Source organism: Osmerus eperlanus, chromosome 28, assembly GCF_963692335.1.
Source record: "Osmerus eperlanus chromosome 28, fOsmEpe2.1, whole genome shotgun sequence".
NCBI lineage: Eukaryota > Metazoa > Chordata > Actinopteri > Osmeriformes > Osmeridae > Osmerus > Osmerus eperlanus.
The window spans coordinates 3,736,151-3,757,152 of NC_085045.1; the positions used below are offsets into that span (position 1 = coordinate 3,736,151).

Consider the following 21,002-nt stretch of genomic DNA (forward strand, 5'->3'; position numbering starts at 1 on the left):
TCTGCCCCTATTTTATTTGTTCACTTTTTCACAGTGAAGTCCATATAGAAACACATTCAGTGGACACACTCCACCCCTTGAAAACTGTCTATAAAATTCCATCTAATGCTTACAATATTTTTAATCTCTTTATTGAAAATAGTTATTTGCTATGAATATAAAACCAGAAACGTATACATTTATTCCCCCCGCTGTACATAAATGATGCATTTCTTTATCAAAGTTCAGAATAGAAAAATTAATGTAATATATACAGTATTACTGAATGAGTATGCATATGTATATTGAGAATGTGTACATACATACATACACATATGTAGCCAAAGCATATTTACTATTCTCAGCACTGACCCTACTAATGTTCATTTTGTCGTGATCTGGAGTCTTGCTTTTAATTTTCAAGCGTACCGACATTCATTAATCTCAGCAACAAAAGATAAGGCTCTTCTATGTTAATTTACGAATATGTTTCTCTCAATTGGTCTCAATATTATGGGAGCTGTATAGAAAACCCCATTGTGTAGCCTACTGTGAGTTAGACTATAGAACCACTACTTCACAGCCCTGGCTGGCTTCATTCATTCATTAATGCAGACCCACCACCTGGACAGTTCCTATTACCATTCATTGAAAAGTTACTGAAGTTCCCAAATGGTGAAATCTTGCATTAATCTTTGCATAATTCTCATAACCTTGAAGTAGTGTGTGTGCAAACTAAATTGGGCAAAGGTGTCAATTTCCTGGATTGTCCATTTATATTGTCACAGAATAAATGGGTTTCCCATTGTGCTCAATCTGGGAATGAGTGGACAAATAGAACCTGACCCAAAGCTAGGCATTTCAGTCCCACAATTCCGAAAGACTTCTCTCTAAAAAAGTGCATGTTCTTAGATTGGTGAGTGAAATGGAAAACAGACACAAATGCACATGAAGACACACACACACACACACGTACACACACACACACACACACAGTGACCTCACCAGAAGTACTGAAACAATGTGAAATTCCAGGGAGCATATCTTGCTCATAAGGACCATAGATATATATAAAGGCTTTATATATATCTATGAAAAGGACAAACAGATGACACGCTGTGGAATGTCAGCCTTCGCCACAACACTCTCCACATTCCAGAACAGCATCACAATGCCGCCAGCAAAAAGACTCCAGAGACAGACTTTAAGAAAAGTATTCAAGTAAAAAAACGAAGACAATACAATAACATAATGACACAAGTCGACAGATATTCATGACGAAAAAAACATTTAAATTTAAGAGCAAAAAAGTTTCAACTAAATTATAATGTGATGTAGTTCAACAAGAAGACAGGTTGATGAAAGACAAACATGTCATTTGTCATGGGAAGAGTTGCTCAATATTTTGAGCCCAATCTTATCATTTACCAAGGCTGAAACATTGCTTTCTCCCCACCCTGTTCAGTCCTACTGTGTATTCTAACCCACTCCAACTCTACCATGTTTCTGTACCGACTACTGGATATCAGAACTCTCTCATGAGTCTAACTTGACTTAAATACTTAAAGGAATCTCCCTACACTTACCATCTCTTTACATTTTGTCACATAAAAAAACAAACACATTTTAAACATCTTGAAAACAAAAACAAAACTACACAATGTACAGGGTTCTTCTTCTAAAAATCAATTTTTATCGGAAAGGAATGCATTTATAAATATATTGATTTCATCCAAACTTCTTTAAAAAATCATTCTTTGGGTTGATCCACATCAACAACCTTTCCAACTGAGAGTGAGCAGGCATCTGCATAGGAGTGCACAGGTATGTTACACATGACTTGGAGCAGGACAGGACAGGAGACTGTGCCAGAAGCCAAATCATACAACGTCCAACCTCACGTCATCACTCATTTTGTATTATTGTCAGTCAGATATCGCTGGCCTAAATGGAAGCCCTACAGCTGAGCTGTTCTGTCAGCAATGTCCACTGCAACAGTCTGGAGTTAGGAGACTGGAAGTACTGTAGGCCCCCCTATTCTCTCCTACTGTGGAACATAATGTCGAAGCCAAGCACTAACAATTCTACAGCATTCCTTACTGGTTGGTAGGCCTACTGTAAATCAACATAAGGTATTTTCTGACTCCGAATGAGTTTCCGTTGTTATCGATGTTTGTTTGAAGGATTATACCTTTAGCACAACATGCAGGCCTTGGACTTGCTGAAGTTAGGCACTGCAGAAATATTGAGATATAATTTTGTCTCCTCCTTTATCAAGAATATGTAAACAATTGTGGAGATTTGGTCAGCTAGAAAGATGCATCATGATTGACGAGTGGACAACTGGCAATATGATTGAAAATACAGTATAATTTCTTAGATTACTCTATTTATGTTTGTAATGTGACATGAAAACAGTACAAAAATACCACCTGGATAGAGGTTGCCACAAATTCCTGCTTCCTCCAAGATTTATTCAGATTTCAGATATCTATACATGAGGCCAGAGCAGAGATCTCCGCACACCTGAGAAAACCAATTGTCCCATTAAATAGGCTGGTTGGCATACATTCACTATTTACTACATCACCCTCACATCCCCTTTGGTCTAGTACCTCGTTAATTTTTTAAAATGTTTGCACTTGGTATTGATGGCTAGCTTTAAATTACATCTACTCATAATTTCATGAGTATTGTTTTATATATTTCAACTAGGGATGCACTGATCAATCGGCCGAACATCGGTATTGTCTGATATTTAACTTGACGGGTCCGCATGTCGGCAATCTTCAATACAATAAACACACTTTTTAGGATCACTGAATAATTTGTCAGCAAAGTAGACTGTGTAAGCCCATGTTTTCCAGTCGAGTACTGTCTGTAGGCGTGGCAGTTTGATTAGTCTACTCTAGTAGGCCTATCTTTGGTTTTGTTTGCAATACTTTTTTAGGTTAGGCCACCGCCCATAAACAAAGACACGTAGTCTGTTTGTTTCACGAAACAAATTATGTATAGCCACTGCTAATAACAAACATATTGCTTCTGATAAGACAATCGACAATAGAAACCTAATGGTTTATCTTAGAGTACATGCATGATGGAAATGATACAAAGTACACGATTCCCAACAACTTCGCCTGCCGTGAAACGTTCTGTTGTGAAGGCTACTTGGACGGGGTAGGTTAAATATCTGTCTGTCTTGTTTAGGGAATGTATGATCACCTAGCTATATGTAGACAACCATGTTGATGTTTTTTTGCTGTTAGAGCTATGTGCAAAACATGCAGAGAATCCTCAGCCATGCGTTTATGTGCCGAAGTTCCGACCTTAGCCAAATAGTTTTAGCTAAAGCTCAGTTGCAACGCCGATGTCTATATGTTGGGTGCATCCCTAATAATTTGCTATTTTGTCTGTAAATTTACTGTAAAAGAACATCTCTGTAATGGAATGATGAACGTAGAGTTCATTTGGGTGCATTTGAACAAGCATCCATCCTTCTGATTGTACAGACTGGCAGGAAATAAGGCCTCGATGTATAGCTCCCTGAGTATCTGAATAAACCGGAGTGAACATTACAGAGCATTGGTCACTGTCCCTCTATGGAAGTCTCCTTTCTCAGAACCCCATCTTTCTATTCCCCCACCATCCTCACCCGAGCCCAGGGTATCCCACACCTCCAGCAGCCTCCCCCCAGACCCCTGACCAGGACAGGACAGGCCAGACAGGCTTTGTGCATTTACACCCCTTTTCGGGCCCTTGGTAGTGGGGTGGAGATGGAGGGAGGCACAACTGGGACCTTTTCTTTCAGGAGGGGCTCTGTGTGACCCTGTACTGTAACACTGGTCACCCTGGAGGTTTTAGGGAGACTGCAGTGCCAAGGCCTCTGGGGATGTCTTTCGAAACAGTCCTTTAGATCCTCTGTCTCAGTCTCTATTCTTCAGAATCTGTAAGGAAAGACGTGATAGGGCAAATAAAGTGCAAAAATGACCCTTGAACCTCACTGGCGCCTCGGGTCCGTAGTGCTGTGTCACTGCCTTCATCTTTGGCTGTCTTGACCCGTGTCCCCCCCTCTCTCTCGCTCTCCCTCCTTCTCTCACTTCATTTCTCTCTCTCTTTCTCTCTTGTGCTCGCTGTGGTCAGTCCAGAGGTGCTCAGTTCTTTTTGAAGAAGGAGAAGAGCCTCTTGTCTCCGTCAGAGCGGCGGTGGGCCCTCCGGGAGGACTGACCAGAGGGGGCGCTGTGGGCCCCCGAGGACGCAGACAGGGAGAAGGGGCTCGCCTTCCACTCCTCCTGGTGCTTGTCCATCAACTGCTGATCAATCACTCTGTGCATATCATCCTGGGAGAGAGAGAGAGGGAGACAGAGAGAGATATACAGAGAGAGAGAGAGGCAGAGATACAAAGAGAGAGAGACGGAGAGAGATATACAGAGAGTGAGGCAAAGAGTGAGGCAGAGAGTGAGGCAGAGTGAGGCAGAGAGAGAGGCAGAGATACAAAGAACGTGAGGCAGAGAGCGTGAGAGAGAGAGAGAGAGAGAGAGAGAGAGAGAGAGAGAGAGAGAGAGAGAGAGAGAGAGAGAGAGAGAGAGAGACAGACAGACAGACAGACAAAAAAAACAACAGCAGTGAGCATAAAAGGATAGAAACATTGAAACGGATGATGAGGAGACGGATGAGGGCGGTGGCAGACGGCAGGAGTGACAGATTGGGATGACAGAGAGGACGGTCAGTGCTTTCAAATGGGCTGGGATGGTTGAGCGAGTTTCTGTCGAGTCAGCGGGCCCTGGCATGGAATGGCACAGCATGGCATGGAGGAGTTGGCACAAGGCGACAGGGCACACCTCACCTCTAAGGCAGGAGGGGGGGTACCACAGGGGAGAAAGGGTGGTACGGAAGCTCAGAAAGGCCACTAGATCAGAAACCACAAGAGCCATACAGTAAAGAGCCCTGAAGAGGCAAACTGCAGGCAGGGAAAGAGAGAGGAGAGAGCTGCCAGTTACGGGTGGGGTAGGGGAGGATGGGGAGACACACACACAGTCCTGAGTCTTCACTCTACACTTCTACTAGAGCCAGTACTCACTAGTGATGGTTATCCTTACAGGGTTAGCTGTGATTGTTAGAGGTGAGTTTTGTTAATTTGTAAATTGGCTACTCAGGGTACATACAGTACTTCACTATAGTTCAAAAACACACACACACACGGACACAAGTTGGAGAGGTGGCTAGTTACGGGAGAAGACGGGATGGGATGACAGTGCTTTTTAAAAAACGATTTTAAGTCTTTCATTCCATGACAAACACATTTAGGATTTTCTAAATGAAGATTCCAGGACACAGTGCTGTATCTATGGTTTCAACTGAATTTAGCTCCTAACCCTTGACCCCTGACATTGTGTATGACCCCTGACCCCTGACCCACCTGCCAGGCCTCTAGCTGCTGGGAGAGATTCAGCTTCTGCTGGATGGCGTCCAGGAGCTGGCTGTTGAGTGACATGATGTCTATCTTACATTTGGCCAGCTCCATCTCCACTGCTTTCTTCCTGTTAGGGACAAACAACCATACTTAGTTGAAAGGTATCCCGTCCTCGAACTAAACCTTTAATATGAAAATCAATCCTACGACCGGGTGATGATTTTACTCACGTTATCACGTCTCTAGTTTTACACTACATTCTTATGCAGAGAGAGAGAAAGAGAGAGAGAGAATGGGAGAGAGGGAGAGAGGCAGGGAGTGCGTATGCGGTGTGGTCCTACTTGCAGATGGCGTCGTCCCTGTCCCGGATGGCGTTCTCCAGCTGTTCGCTGGGCTCCGTCACTTCAGCCCTGGCTCTCATCCTCTCGCTCTCCTCCCTGACCGAGCACATCTCCACGGAGAGCAGCGTCATCTGCAGGACCCGCGAGGAACGACAACGGGAGGAACCGCGTCAGACACACATAAACCCCCCCCCCCCCCCCCCCCGTTCTCAAGATGGACCGAATCAACGGTCGCGATATGCGTGAGCGCTGTCGCCGGGGGGTGTTACCTGATTGTGCAGTTGGAGGAGTTCTTCCCGACCGTTCCGTGCCCGGAGCTGTTCCGTCTCGTACTGTTCCCTCGCGTCCCGGAGCTCCTCCCCCAGCTTTCTCACCTGGTCTTCTAGTGCTTCCTCATCGCTACGCCTGGAGCCCTGCTCACACACACACACACCATCAGTCAAGCGCACTTGTCCCCCATCTTTCTGTTTGACTCATGTTGTCGTGCCAAACAAGCCCGAATCGCGAGTTCATTTGGCATGTCCGTCAAACGGATGTGTCTCCGCGTGAGTGTGTGAGACGGGATGTCCGGTTACCGTGGACTCGTTGCCGTCCAGCAGGTTCTGCGTGAGCCGGCGTAGCTCCAGCAGGCTGGCGTGCAGGCTGCCGGTGGGCACGTCCTTGGCGGAGGACGTCTCCGAAGACTCGTCCATGGAGGAGTCGGTGGACAGGGCCGAGTCGGTGATGTCGTTGCCCCGCAGGTGGGAGCACAGCGCTCGCACCTGGCAGTAGGCCTCCCACAGCTGCAGACGGAGCTGGGGGGGAGGGGGCGTGCACACGGAGGGAGATGCTCAGAGGCCACGCACGACAACACCGTCTGTCCCCGCGCGCGTCTGTTAGCGAGCATGGGGCGTGTGTGTGTTCTGTGTGTGTCCAGCAGGTGTGTGAGTGGCCGTTGCCTACCTGCTCCCTCTCCTGTTCCTGCTCCTCCTGCTCCATGCTCTGCTCGATCTCGCACAGCAGGCTGGAGGGGTGCGGGCTGAGGCCCTGCAGGCTCCTCTCGTCCGCCAGCTCCTCCAGGCGGGCGCTCAGCTGCCGGTGAGACACCTGCACCTCCCGCAGCTCCAGCTGGCTCTGGTGTAGCTGGTGGAACCCCACACAGAAACGAAGGGTCGGTACAGAGGCCAACGCTGCTTTTATGATGGCAGCATGTAGACCAGGTCAGCCTCGGACCAGCCAGAACACGGAATCGATAACTGGCGTATAACGCCGACATATCCCAGCAATATGGCGGTGGGAACTTGTTAGAATATTTGGAGTTCTCCTACCTGCGAGTCCTTCTCTCGACACCGCTTCTCCAGAACCAGGGTTCTCTCTCGCAGTTCTTCCACGCTGTTCTGCAGCACCTCGTTCTCTTCTAGAACGGCGTGGACACGGCATTCCAGCTCTCTCTTTCGCTCCGACAGCATCTTAATCTGAAACCACACAGGTTAAACATGATGATCTTGTGGGAGAACCGACGGCAGTGAAGACAAATGACAGTTGAGTGACGGTTTTCCAGAAGCTATCTGCTCCCAAGTGTTGCCAGTCAGGGAAAAACCTCACTGACTTGAATGTCGGAGGAGATAATAAATACTCCCCCAGTGCTGAAGAATGTTTGTTGCCTAGCATAGGCGTAGGCGTTTGGTGCCACCCTTGTGTTCAGGAATGTCTCAGTCAGAAGATTGCCAAAACAACCGATAACAGGCAATGCTTTACCGGAGCATTAAACAACCTAGAACTGAGGGACGACATTGGGACACCACTGCACATTTCATCTCGTATGAAAATTATTTTGTGATAGTCCTTCGAACCGCATAGTCTATTAAACAAACATCAGCTCTTGTTCATTTCTATCCCCTATGCTTTGACCTACATCTGGTAACCTACTTTACAGTGTGGCAGTCTGACATTGTGTTCAGCTCATCGACTTTATCCGCAAGCTATTTGCAATTTCATATTCATAAGGACCTAACCAGAGGGCCCTCATTATATAAAGTTTGACATTGCCATGATTTTGTCACTTCAACAGGAGACAGAACGCAAACTCCCATCAGTCATTAGTCTCAGTCAGATTTAAGAACCCTGCTGGAATCTTGGGAGCACCCAGATATTGCAGTATTTGGGCTAAATATAGAGCTTCAGCTCTTCAACCAATCACAGCCCAATCTCTGAACAGAGAGTGGTTTCCCCCAATAGAAACCCGTCCTTGAGGACAGGGAGCAAAGCCACAAAGTCAGAGCTACACCATTCATCATGTTGTTTCTCTGTGATTCCCCGTCATCTAGCTTGATGTTGCAAATATGCCACACTAGTACAAGACATGACTCACTGAATGTTTCACAGACTTGGCAACATTCCATACATCATGCTCCTTAAATCAAAACATGCTGTTTGTGCTGGTGTATCTGTTATAACGCGAGGCATGCACCATGCAGACAGGATGACACGGCCGGGATTCAAAACAACTCACTTCTAGACCTTGCTGTTCCAGTCAAGAGAGGAAATTCAAAGAAGGGATTAGGAAGGTAGGTGGTGGAAGGATGTTACAGCCATGTAGCTTTGATAATATAGAAGAGAATAGGTCTCTGTGTCCTAAATATTGTGAAACAACAATTAGAACTACATTTAAATGTTACAGTGTTCGATGCACATCCCCCCCACACTCTAAGCCGACAGCCCCCGGTGTAACATCTCCTGCAGGGTAGTTATGCGTGGGCTCACCTCGGCCTGTAGACTCTCCAGACGTGTCATGTGCTGGTTGGTGGAGACGCTCTTCTCTCGAAAGTCATCTCGTAAGGAGTGGACCTGAGTGGACAGCTGCCTCTCCACCTCCGCAGCCTGGAGCACACACACACACACACACAATGCAGTAAAGGCACGACTAAAACACTTTTAATCACAGTCTTTCCACATTTGTGTCACATAGGGATATTTAGGAGATGGCAGTTTAATAGCTGGTCAGTGTTATGGTGACAGGTTGTACACCTTCTAAGCAGATGGATCTGCAGAGCTTCAAGGATAGATTTACGTGTCAAAGATGTCAGATTTCACAGCTGCAAAACATCAATAGGTATAGCAGGTTTTATGTTCAACATGATACTGGCGAGGAGTCCTTTTTGTCTTTCTTTGTTTTGTAAATGCTTTAGCTGAGATACAGTTAGTGAGTCATTTCCCAAGGGCCTTATGTCTGAGCAGTGACACATCCATTTTCTCTAGCTGACTCTCTTTCTCACACACTCATACTCGCACACACACGCACCAACATTCACATACAATAACACACATTCACACACACAATACATAGAATACATACACACATCACATACATTTCAACTCTTTGTCCTGTGGATGCACACACATGAGTTGCATTCATCACTATACGTGGATTTTTACACGTACACTGTTCACTGGTGAGTCACTACAGTACGTAGTAACGTTCCCATAAAAGAACAGCTCTTTCCCCCCTCCCCGGACTCTCTGCCTTATCCTGATCTAGAACGTTTCATTCCTCCTCCTTGGTGCAGCCTGGCGCAGAGAACCAGCCTCTCCCAGTGATCTCACAGGATGAATAGCGTCGGCTCACTGTGGGCCGCGAGCGGTGCCTCGCTCCAGACTTCACCTCCTTAGCATAATGTAGCTCTCAGGAATCCCTCCGAACAGTCGCCATGGCAATGCTGAGGTGAAGCGCACAGCTTCATAGAGGGGGAATTTGAGCCAATGGCTAATGTGTGTCCACATTTTAACACGCTTTTTATTTGAGCCTCCATCTGCATGCTACTTTACTGCCTACTTTTAAAGACTTTTTTTAATAATAAGCTCCATGAAGGATTCCACGCAACACTGTCCAACAAGTGTAACACGAGTTGTACCATAATGCGCTTAGTTCTTAAAAAGCCGGAAACCATCAAACATCTGTTGATCTGTCGTTAACCAGGTGCTTCGGGAGGTAGTGTGTCTGTCTGCCTGTAGGTGGCAGTGTGATGTTTACAAGATGTGCCCAGACCATGTTGGCTGTGTAGGAGCGATCTGACCTGGATATATGTCCGAATGCACATTCACCCTCAAAGGCTGCAGGAATTCAAAACGTACAGAACTCCAGATGTTTATGTCCCCACTGGACTTCACAGGTGTTGGTAGACACTGACATGGCTTTCTCTGGGGCTGGGTTGTCTAGGCTGGACTACTCTGAAAGCTTTTAGTAGTGAGCAGACAATCTCTGAACTTCGGGTTTCTAAATAGACGAACACGAAGCACTTGAATTCACATTGGGCATGTCCTGAAGTAACACTCCTTGTACTACTGTGTCCTCAACGAAGAGACCAAGGAAAGCAACACATATCTAATACGCACTACCTGTTCCCAGTTGCGGACAAATGTAATTCCTCCAAATAACTGAATAGCGAGAGAAACAATGTGGGTCTGCTAAAGGAATAATACAACTGTAACTAGGTCAAAACGCATGGACACATGACATCCTGTTGTCCTCCGAGTGCTATTCAGAAATAATCTTGATAGGGTCCGACTCTCATCTCTACAATCGGGGCAGGAAGCTCTCAGCTGGCGAGCCGTCGTGGGAGGTCTACTATGCGGAGCCCAGGCTCAGTGGGAGTATGACATTTGACCCTGTGGCACACTGCGCCTGACAGATTGAGATCACAGCAAAAACAGGATATTTCACCATGGGCCGCCAGATCTAGTAAATATCCCCCTTAATCTGAGCATCAACTCCTCAGATCTGAGATCAAGCCTTCTCAGAACAGCAGTGTGCAGATGGGGGGTGCGGACCACTGTGACAGTATTGAGGCCAACAAACTAGGGCTGAAAGGAGAGACGAGGAAACTGAGCACTCTGCACTGAGCCAAGAGATTAGCTTCCAGGACAGTGACTACACAGTATCTTGAGTCCTGCATAGTACATACAATAAAATAAATAAATGGAAATGTGGATTTGTTTGCGTTGAAAACCTCTTGACATGTCTAGAACGTGGTGTTCTAACCCGAGGCTGAAGCGCAGGGCCATGTGTGTACGTGTCACGGGGCCTGAGACACCACCCATCAGCTTTACAGCACAGCTCTGCAGAGAACACATTCCCATGGTAACACATGGAATTTCACATGTCCTCCGGGTTGTCACGGCAACCGGGGGGAGAGCCGGGGGATTGGCGGAGCGGTGGCTTGTTGTGGCCGTGTGTTTTCTGGTACTTTCCTTCGTCATAGTCATCGCCGCACCCGCCCTGCAGTCTAGACTCAGGGTGCAAGTCACAACAAACTACGCAGTCAAAACATTTCACGTTATTTTCATTCTACGGTATCAGTTAGCTGTGTCTACCCTATCCGCCATGGCGTAATCAACAATGTGGCATGCAGCAGCAGGTGGTCCCTGTTCGTCTGCAGCTAACAGGGATGTGTACCTGATGCCTCTTCATCTTGGCTGACAAGCTGGACAAATGCCCAGAGTCCGTGTCTGAGTCTTGTCTATGTGTTGTAAAACTCGGTGTCTGAGTGAGTGACCAGTTGAGCTTACAGTGACAGGACCAAGACAGCTGTTGCTTAGTCTGCTCTCTGTCAGGTTGAGATGGATGATTTGGGGGTTAGATTGCTAGATATTGTCAAGCAGCAAGACCAAATATTACAATATAACAGAACCTTTACTTGTTACAAATGGCAATACACTTCAACCTTTAACTTGATCCAAATTTAAGTAAAAGCCTACGTGTTATGGACTTGTCCGAGGGCTCCAAGTTATTATGGGTAGTAAACTCATTGACTGAAACTGAGAGAACATTCAGAGTCATTTCTAAACCATAACCATGACGATGAGGTTGAAGGTAGAGTGTGCTGTGGGGCCTTCCTGTTGGCAGGATCACAGGGTTCTTGTATTTGATCCGAGTCATAAAACATGCAGAATTTATGCCTAAGTCTAAGCTCCCCCTTCTCAGAGCGTGTGCGGTAATGTCATTAAAGAAATGTTCCTTCCTTGTTGTTCTGGCGTGATCAGATTAGGCCTGGGGACAGCTGGCCTAACGCCCCAGCCTAACGCCCCAGCCCCAGACCACCACAAGGCTGAGATGACATGGCTGTTCTCACAGGACATGTACACGGGTGTTTTCATCCAGTAGCCTACATGTGGGCCTCTATTTATATATGTGTCCTTCTGAACGTGTATGTGTGTTACTCTGTACGCTATTTGAGGACCATGATGTGACTCACTCGTCAAACAAAATTTAAATATAAATAGAATTCAGCGTGATTGGTTGGCTATTTTCTCAGATGTGTCAACGTTTTTCTATTGGCTGTGAGTGCCTATATGCGTATTGGGTAGGGTTCAGTCGATTCTCCGGGTTAAATACACTCAGGAAAGGCTATTACTTGGGATTACAATCTAATCCTTGTGCTGTATCTTAACACGCAGGATACGTCACTTCGTGGCCCAACCCTGCACCAAGGTCATCCCTACAGCAGCCAATCGTGGACCTCGGTAAACAATCGACTAAACCTCAATTCCGACAAGGCAGAGGGCTGTTATTCAGAATCAAATCTTTTACACATTGTTTTGCTTCTCGAAGCTCTCAAACACTGTGAAGACATTATAGAGGCTGTGTTCACGTCTTGATGCATGAGATCAGATTAGCATCTATTTCAGTCACTGAATTGAATTTGCATAGGTACTTCTGGTCAAGTCCTTAGAGGACGAGTTTGTAGTTCATGTTTGTGGCTTGGTTTCCTTGCGTGCTAATTAAATCAAGTTCAAATACATGTCAATGATAGCTTGCAGATTTCCAGTAAGCCTCACAAGACTGACTGAAGGCTTTGGTACTATGGAGAGGGCCTCCTGGTTGAATGACTGGCACTGCCTGAACAACAACTCACACTGATGAAGAAAGTGTTTTGTCCGTAAATCCCAATTTCTTCCACAACACCTACAGTGCATTGCTTGATGGCCAACTGTTCCTCGAATCTATATATTTTAAATGGATCTTTATATCTCTCTCTTTCTCTCTGTCAAACACACACACAGGCGAAAGAACGCACACACACACACACACAGACCTACATCCATTCTAATAAGACCAGCCCCGTTCAAGGGGAAATGATGAGGAAGACTGAACACGCACATTAAAATAGCCGGCGGCTCTCCGGAGGCTGTACTAGTGGAGACTTTCCTGAGGGTAGCCAAGGTTTCCTCTGTCAGGATGTGTGATGTAAGCAGGCCAGCAGGGAGCCTGACCTCGTTCATATCATCACACAAGAGCAGTGAATCATGGGACTTGGATCGATGCAGTCGATTAGGACTCGCGCACGGCACCGAGTCCTAAAGGCCGAAAGGCGTGTCCTGGAAACAGTACGACAAACTGACTGACAGGGAATATCTAGGCTGTGCTGATCTCCAGCGAGGCCGCTTTTAATCAACTGGAATTTAATTATTCTAAGTAGCTTGCTAACCTCCATGGCTGGAGACCAGGCCTGGGACTCAGGCCTTGATGGCCGTCTGATCAAAGCCAGCAAGCAGGGTCTGCAGACTTTCATCCGTTCAGAGACATGCAAATGAATTGGAGCAGGTGTAGCCCCACAGAGCCATTGGTATTTGCATCCGTGGCAACCCCAGATCTGGAGGGGAGGTGGAGGCGGGCTGAGTGCAGCCGGAGAGGCAGCTCGCTCTCCCTGTGGACCGTGGGGTGCAGCATCTGTCTGACTGCAGCGCTCCTCTATTCCCTGGGCACAGCTGGCGGCTCCGCGGGCAGTGCCAGCTAAATTGAGAACGCTGCCAGGAGAGTCGTCAGGCGGGAGCACCTCAGCGGGCGTCACCGCGCCTCCTCCGAGAATGCTGGGACACCCGAGGTGGTCTCTCTCCCCCTCGGGGCGAAGGGTAGTCAAAACAACCTTGCTCTGTTTAATAGCTTTAACGACGCCCAAGGACGGCAAAGCAAGGTGTCATAATGGGCTTACTGGAGACCCATGACCTGAATAGCACTGGAACACGCAGAACAACATGACACTGCAAAATTAAAGGGGTTAAGGTTAACACCTGTTTTACACACATCGCTAAAAATCTGGATGGGAGTGCTTTGTCTCTACTAGTCGACTCGCGAAATAAAATCTACAAACTCACCTCATGATTTGCAACAACATCGATACAGGCCTTGATGAATTAGTGATTCGTTAGAGAATTTTATCTCTTTCCTGGATCAGGAATCTGGTCCTGCGAGATATTGACCAGTTCTGTGTTCCTCTTTAGTTTACAGCGAGTGATCAGACGCCGAGGTCAGTGGAGCTGCCTGTCACATCAGTATCTTAGGAGATTCTGATCAATAGTTTCACCTACGGCCCTGCCCTGCTCCTCTGCTCCATCAATACACGCTCTCCACGGACGGGAATCAATCCCAGTTTGTCATGAGTCTGACGCATGTTAATCACACCACTCACTACGGCATAGATCTGTTCTGATTTACCTTTGCCCCGAGCCAATCCTCTTTTTACACTTTCTTACTTCCTCAACAGATTTGCGCTCCACACACACGTTACCTATGCTTTCAAATCTTACTTGACTAACTCCGGTTATCATCGATGGGACTTCCATACAGTCAGCAGTGCGATCGCTCTGAATGATTTAGCATGACAGGTAAGCCTCTCCACTTTTTTCTTGACCATCTAGCCTAAGATGATGGATGTGGAGCGAGATTGAAGCCGACTGTCTCCATGCATGTACTCATGCATGTCAGACCCCCATTAAAGAAGCTGTCTGAATAAGTCATCCTGACTCAATGCTGTGCTGAGACAAGAGAGTGCAGAGCCCGGACCCACACATCCACACGTCCTCCCTCTCTCCCTCACCCGACTGAGCTGCTCCAGCAGCCTGTGGTTCTGCTCCGCCAGCTGGCTGACGGCCCGGGTCTTGTCCCGCTCGGCCTCCCTCAGCTGGGCCTGGTGGCGATCCAGCTCCCCCTGCAGCTGCAGGACGTCCGTCTCCAGCTCGGCCACGCGGCCCTCCCACTCGCCCTCGCGGCTCTCCAGCCGCCGCCGCAGCTCGTGCTTCTCCTGTTCCAGGTGCTGTGGAGGACGGGAGGGGGGACGGAGGGACGGGGGAGGGGTGGAGGCTGGGTTACAGCTGGGACTGGACTGGGTCTTCTAGCTAGTATACCTCAGAGTAGAAGTATAAGCCCTCAGATAGTAGGGGGTGGGTTTATGGACGGCAGCATCCGCAGCTTAGAGTAGGGAGATGGGGGAGACGGACCTATGGCAGGAAGTAACCTCAGGCTGGTCAGCGAGGACTTAGACTGAGGGATCACTACCTCCCTGGACAAAGATAAAAAGCAATTCAGTTGATCCTAAACAGCATGAATAAGTGCTGGGCCAGGACGCAGTAACGGTTGCTGATCCAGGCCATGGACAGATGTACAGTACATACAGTGGCTACGGGGACATTAAAGGGGATTAGTCTTTGTTCCTGCTCAAGGCACTGCGGGGTGATGGGGAGGATTTCAACATGGATAAAAGCTCTGCTGTCAGCATGGTCAGGGCAACTCGCAGTATTAAGAACACGTCAGTCAAGGCCATGATATTCTGATCACCTCTCTTGTCCCTTCGCCTGTCATGGTGTCCTGTGTAAAGCCTGAACATATCTGAGGGTAACCTGAATGATCTCAGTCACGTATCATTATTTACATAGTTTTTTAGCTCACATATACAAACAGCAGTGTAGTTGGGATCTCACAACAGGTTGGCCATGAGTAAAATTAACTGGTAGGTCCCTTTTTTATTTCTTACCTCCAATTTCTCGTTAAGATCTTTGTTCATTTGTTCATATTGCTTAGTCAGGTCTTGGTTTCGCTCAAGCAGTGCTTTGCCGAGTTTAGCAGCTAAAACTAAGTCCTTTTCCTTTTGGCGGAAGAGCGACAACAAGTCAGTATTTTGTCCTATAATAGGCTCATCTAAAGTAGATAACTCTTCCTCCTCCCGCTCTCCAGTGAGCATGGCTAACTCCTCTTCTAACGCCATCCCGAGGCCGCCAGAGCCCGTGTGTAGCAGCGAGTGGCCCGGAAATCCTCCCGTATCTTGTGGGCTTGTGTTTCCCTCATCCAGCGGGTGCTCCATGCAGTCGCTGTCCAGCTCGAGTGGTGCTGAAACCGCGGAAGATGTGTGCAGGTCGAGGCAGAAAGCTGACATCGCCGGCCGGCGGACAAAAAGCCAAATGATTAGGCAAATTATTTATTTCGGTTTAACCCACTCTGTCACAGGGTCGTACTGACCGGATCTTGTCTTCAATATCTCCATAGATGCGGTTCCTAGATTATTAACCACTTTAAAATTCCCGACAATTGCTGCCCTACTTTACAAACGTTCCGCAGCCTACCACAGTACTTTACACACCAAGCCACTTTAGGCGCGTGCTTAAATCTGTAAATAGTGCCTCTTCCGCTGCAGTCGACGACCCTGTCTCAGCTGTCTGTTAGGATGCGAAGTACCTGCTGGTCCGGACACTATTGTATTCCCACATTAACCGCCCTGGCACACTACCAATAGCCGTCGGTCCGTCCACCCCGTTGCGACGGGGTCCAAGTTCCCCATAACGGTTAGCTCCGTTACACCGGAGTCATTTTTGCAGAACCATAGGCCTCGGCCAGATAGGCTATCCAAAATACCCACTCTACAACGGCGCGAGCTCGATGGCCCCACCTCCTTTCCTCCCTGGAATGCGCCGTATGCGCGCTCCACAGACGTCAGAGACAACCTGTTACAAATGGCCGTCTATTGGCTAAGAATGATAACGCCATATTTTCTTTTTTTTTCATTGCATGTGACGTTAGTGTATGTCCCCAAATTTGAGTCAATGGGGGATCGTTTTGAACAATACTTCTTGAATATTCCATCAACCATCACTTATTCAATAGGTCAACCAAACAGAAAGGGCCCAGAGGTGAATTGGAGCAGATGTTTACACACGCGTGCACACACACAGAGACATTCACATAACAACACGGTTATTTCACATTTCATATTTCAATGGATGTGCACAATAGATAAGCTTTCGGTATCCATTGTACAGGACGACCAACACACATAAACAAGCACAAATTTTAACACTAAATACATTTAGCAATACAATACATTTGTGGTCTATTAAACAAGATGACAGAAAAGTTATGTCCCAGTATAGTGTCATATCACCTTCAGAAATACGGTGGATCGGCCAGCCCGTCAACTGTGTTTGTGCATACCTCAAGATGAGAATCCATGCTGTGTAAAGAAAAAGAATGATTACAAACAAAGGCCTGTCCAGTGGGTAGTAGTAAGTAATGACACAAAAGAAGTAGGTCACAGCCCATATGCCGGTTTCACAATCTGAGTGTGGCTATGTAATCGCGTGAGTGGTTTCCTAAAGAGGATAGAAACGTGAGGGAGATATACAATGTTTGATAACATAACAGGGGGGATTATAGCCTCATGTTATTACAGACTGTTCCCATACCAACCGGAACAAACAACTTCTGTTGTTGTTTAGGTTTCTGGGAATAAATATGTTTCTATAAAGAACTAATAAACAGTCGGTGTAATCTGACATAAATGACATTACAAGGGATTCCTGTGCTTATAGCTCCCTCTGGGGACAAAATTGACATTTGTTTCTGAAGACAGCATATTAAATAATACCCCTTTCACAGAAACCCACACAAACAAAATAGCCTTTGAACTCCTATCCTCTTCAGCTGTCCATATAACTTACTTACTGTATGTCATATTATATTCATAAGATGACTTAATGAAAGGTAAATGGATAAAGATGACTTTGTATGTATGTAATGATAAATCATATTTTGTAATTATGTCAATAACATACAACACCAAATAGTTGATAAAAAAAGGAGATTTGCAGCCTCAGCAGGCATTTCAATCTGATGGACAGCAGCTGTCATATACATTCCACAGCCGTCCAACCCAAGTGTCATGAGAAACAAACGGCATACAGGATGTGAGGTGGCGGGGAGCGACGGCTGCTCGTTAGCGCTGAATATTTGTCACTCGGTGACAAGAACCACACTTGCGTAACATCATCGCCTTGTTCATCCACTGGGTCTGTCTCTGCCCCAGTCACTGCAGCCTTGGTTGTATTTGAAACGACACAAAATTGTTCCCGAAGTCTCATTGTTCATGAGGAAATCTCACCTCTAGACTGCAGTGTTTCTCTTCAGTAACTCTGTCCTCCCTAGATAAAACGTCAAGGATCCCTTCCTGCCCTGTTATTTAATTGCTGTACCAATAGAGGGCAATATTCCCTGACTAACGCATCAGTCTTTGAGGAGATCGTCTGCTGGAGTGCTTTCCATCTTATTACTGAACCTTATTGATACTGTGGGTTTGCTGAGGAAACACATGTCCCTCCCACTGAAGTAGCATCTCGTGTCGTCTCTCATCCTGCACATTACATAGCGGGAAGCACAGCATGGAGATCTTTGGATGCATTCAGCCCTGAAAGCTGGTTTGAGAAAAAAAATACCCAAGGCTGTTGATTTATTAAGTGGTGAGTCATATTTCTGTCCAACAGAAATCTCATCTCAACTTAGAAACCCAGAGGCTTTTCACCTTGTTGATTATGCCCTTCAGCTTTTTTAAAATCTTCAACCAAAGGTGTAGTGCAGCTTACCTAATGAAAATACTAAACGTCAGCAACAAGCTCCATAGGGTAATTCTCTCCTCTATACAGCTTTGATATAAACCTACATGTCGGATTGGCCTTAGAGACATAGAATACCCTGTTGCTAGGTAACATCAGCGGAAAGCCTCAGTTAAAGCTTCCAGCCAACCTCATACCTTCTTTGTGAACACCCATAACCACTTCCACAATGTGGACAGTGTATGCCATTTATTTATTTGTGTGTCTGTTGATCTCAGAGTCTCAATTCGGTGACTTGTTCAATCAATTTTCATGTCCTTCAACAAAATCACGGCAATACTAACGAAAATGGCTGCAGTAGGAAGTAACATCTGTTTGCAATCATCAATCAAGCAGACAAGAAATCAGTTGGTCTTTTGGACAGCCTTAATTAATTGACTGATTGAAAGGTTTGGCTGTAGAGTGGGAAAATACAGCAGGTTTATTGATCATGTGGCTCTAGCAACACTGCATTACATAACTGCGTTACATAATATGAGCCAAAAGTTTCCTCTATTTAGGAATCATAACTTAGTTTAATGTGTTACACTTCAAAGGATCTCACACTTTGCATTGAATATTTAGAAGAAAAAACAACTTCTCTGTGAATTCCCAGGGATAGCCTTGAATGTCATTGCTTTCAGTAGTCCACTGGCAACTGCATTGCTGTCAAAGACCATGACCTCATCCTTTAATATCAGACTAATGTCTGGTTGGAGAAATCTCTAATTGAAGGTTCTTACTGAATTTGCTCCTGTGCAGAAACAGATTTCTCTTCAGATTGGGAGAACTGCAGGATGGAAATATAAGTCTAAAGCAATTTTGTTTTCAGCTCCTAACACAAAACATGCCCCTGGTATCGTGGACTGTAAACAATGAGTATGCATTTACACTCAGCCTGGTCATAAAGTGTTCGGTTTTCTTCACAGATCGCAACCTACCGTACAAACATGAATCCTTCTGGTTGATTTGCTTATTTATTCATTATTTTCAGGGAGAACTAAACTGTTGTTGATCTTGTGACATGCACAATGGTGATTTCCATTCTGCTTGTTGACAGGGGGATAGTAGTCACTGGTTGGCTACCCGGGGGGATATTAGTCACTGGTTGGCTACCCGGGGGGATATTAGTCACTGGTTGGCTACCCGGGGGGATAGTAGTCACTGGTTGACTACCCGGGGGGATAGTAGTCACTGGTTGGCTACCCGGGGGGATAGTAGTCACTGGTTGACTACCCGGGGGGATAGTAGTCACTGGTTGGCTACCCGGGGGGATAGTAGTCACTGGTTGGCTACCCGGAACTCCAGGCAGTTTCATCTCTCCGCTGCTGTGAACCGCTGCTGCATGCCAGGGTAGGACCTGCCGTCTGCTCTCAAGCTGGGTGTGGGGCCCTGGAGATGAGGTGTGTGTTGATGTGTTGATGTGTCATGTTGAATATGTGTGTGCTCCAGTGTTGCAGCGAGGTGTTGCGTGACACATGTCGGCATCCAGGTAGTGCAAGAAACCAGTGAGACAATACCTGACCAATAGAAAGTGATCACCGAGGAAGAGAGGGTATAGCTTAGTGGTTAGAGCATTTGACTGCACATCATGAGGGCCGCCTATGATGTACGTCACTTTGGATAACATGATTATTATTATTACATCACTTAGTGATGTTTGAATGTTAAAAATTAGTTGAAAGTGGAACGGTTAATTATCTACAGTCTTGTAGGGTCTAATACCAGTCACTTAATCACATTCTCATTATTTTGCCATATTTCTTTTTCATTAACAGAATGGTGCAAAAACACCTGATTCTGGAACGATTGTTGGTTTGGATCAGTCTTTTCTTTTCTGGAAAGAGCTAGGGTTCCTGTCAGGCAGTTTTTGTCAAAATATGTTTCGCAGGATAGAACCCATAGTTTAGGATCTGACTCAGGCTCTATGTATTACTGTGATTAGGAAGAGCTGCTGCAGTATCGGGAAAGAGAGAGAGGGAGGGAGAGGGAGGGAGGGAGGGAGGGAGGGAGAGGGAGAGGGAGGGAGAGAGAGAGAGCTTCCCTGCTTGTCCATGTGATCGTGTTTTCACTGGTGTACTGCATTACTCTACAATGCAGTTTCTCTCTCCTCCACTCCCTCCCTCTCCTCCACTCAATCTCTCTGTTGCTAATCTTCCCTTCCTCTCTCGGCTCACAGCTCTCTCCTCTGCCAAAGCGCATCCCTCCCTCCCTCTGGCTCGACTTTCCACAGTGAAGATGACATCCCCGATATCGATGGTCCAGAGAGGCTCTTGCGCTGGCCGGTGGCTTCCCAGCAAGACCCCACATGATCGGGCATTCTGGGTGAGGATGTGCTCTATCTAAGCTGGATCTTCGGAGACGCACTGTCAACACTGGCGAGGTCTGAGTAAGTAATGCTCCTGGGCTGTCACTGATTACAAGGGGGAAGGATTGGGAGTTCTGACAGGAGAGCTACAGGGACTGTCGCTGCCAGCTCCAAACTGCCGTAGAACACTTGCTTGGTTTTGCCCATCATCTCACCATGACTGCAGCGTAGATTCAAGGCGATTGACAGGGGAGTTTGAGTGTTGTCGGCCTCGCACCATTGCTTCTCAATCAGT

At 46.6% G+C, this 21,002-nt stretch overlaps 1 protein-coding gene across 5 annotated transcripts; it reads right to left on the minus strand.

Annotated features, from left to right (window-relative positions):
- Window positions 1–1,178: 1,178 nt before the first annotated feature.
- Window positions 1,179–16,412, minus strand: bicdl1 (BICD family like cargo adaptor 1). 5 transcript variants are annotated; one of them, XR_009929053.1, is made up of 12 exons: window positions 15,516–16,411; window positions 14,583–14,798; window positions 8,473–8,589; window positions 8,222–8,233; window positions 7,038–7,184; window positions 6,673–6,852; window positions 6,306–6,524; window positions 6,000–6,143; window positions 5,731–5,861; window positions 5,396–5,516; window positions 4,823–4,885; window positions 4,189–4,316 (listed from the first exon to the last, which is right to left on the minus strand). XR_009929053.1 is itself a non-coding variant. In XM_062454286.1 (12 exons), exons 1-11 carry the CDS (start codon window positions 15,912–15,914, stop codon window positions 5,072–5,074), a joined length of 1,698 nt encoding a protein of 565 aa, XP_062310270.1. In that variant the 5' UTR covers window positions 15,915–16,411; the 3' UTR covers window positions 4,215–4,316; window positions 5,057–5,071. The 5 variants fall into 5 exon arrangements, 3 of the variants coding, with proteins under 3 accessions (XP_062310268.1, XP_062310269.1, XP_062310270.1); XM_062454286.1 differs by lacking the exon at window positions 4,823–4,885 and adding an exon at window positions 5,057–5,083 and having other exon boundaries at window positions 4,215–4,316; XR_009929052.1 differs by having other exon boundaries at window positions 4,239–4,316; window positions 4,823–4,936; window positions 15,516–16,412.
- Between the last annotated feature and the right edge of the window lie 4,590 nt (window positions 16,413–21,002).

Bases quoted from the DNA above. Each gene is read 5' to 3' on its own strand.
- bicdl1 (XM_062454284.1), bottom strand. From the start codon at position 15,914: ATGTCAGCTTTCTGCCTCGACCTGCACACATCTTCCGCGGTTTCAGCA. The intron at 14,799-15,515 runs GTAAGAAATAAA...CGTCCTCCACAG, and splicing joins ATCTTAACGAGAAATTGGAG to CACCTGGAACAGGAGAAGCA. The intron at 4,317-5,395 runs GTGGGTCAGGGG...TCTCTCTCCCAG, and splicing joins AGCAGCTAGAGGCCTGGCAG to GATGATATGCACAGAGTGAT.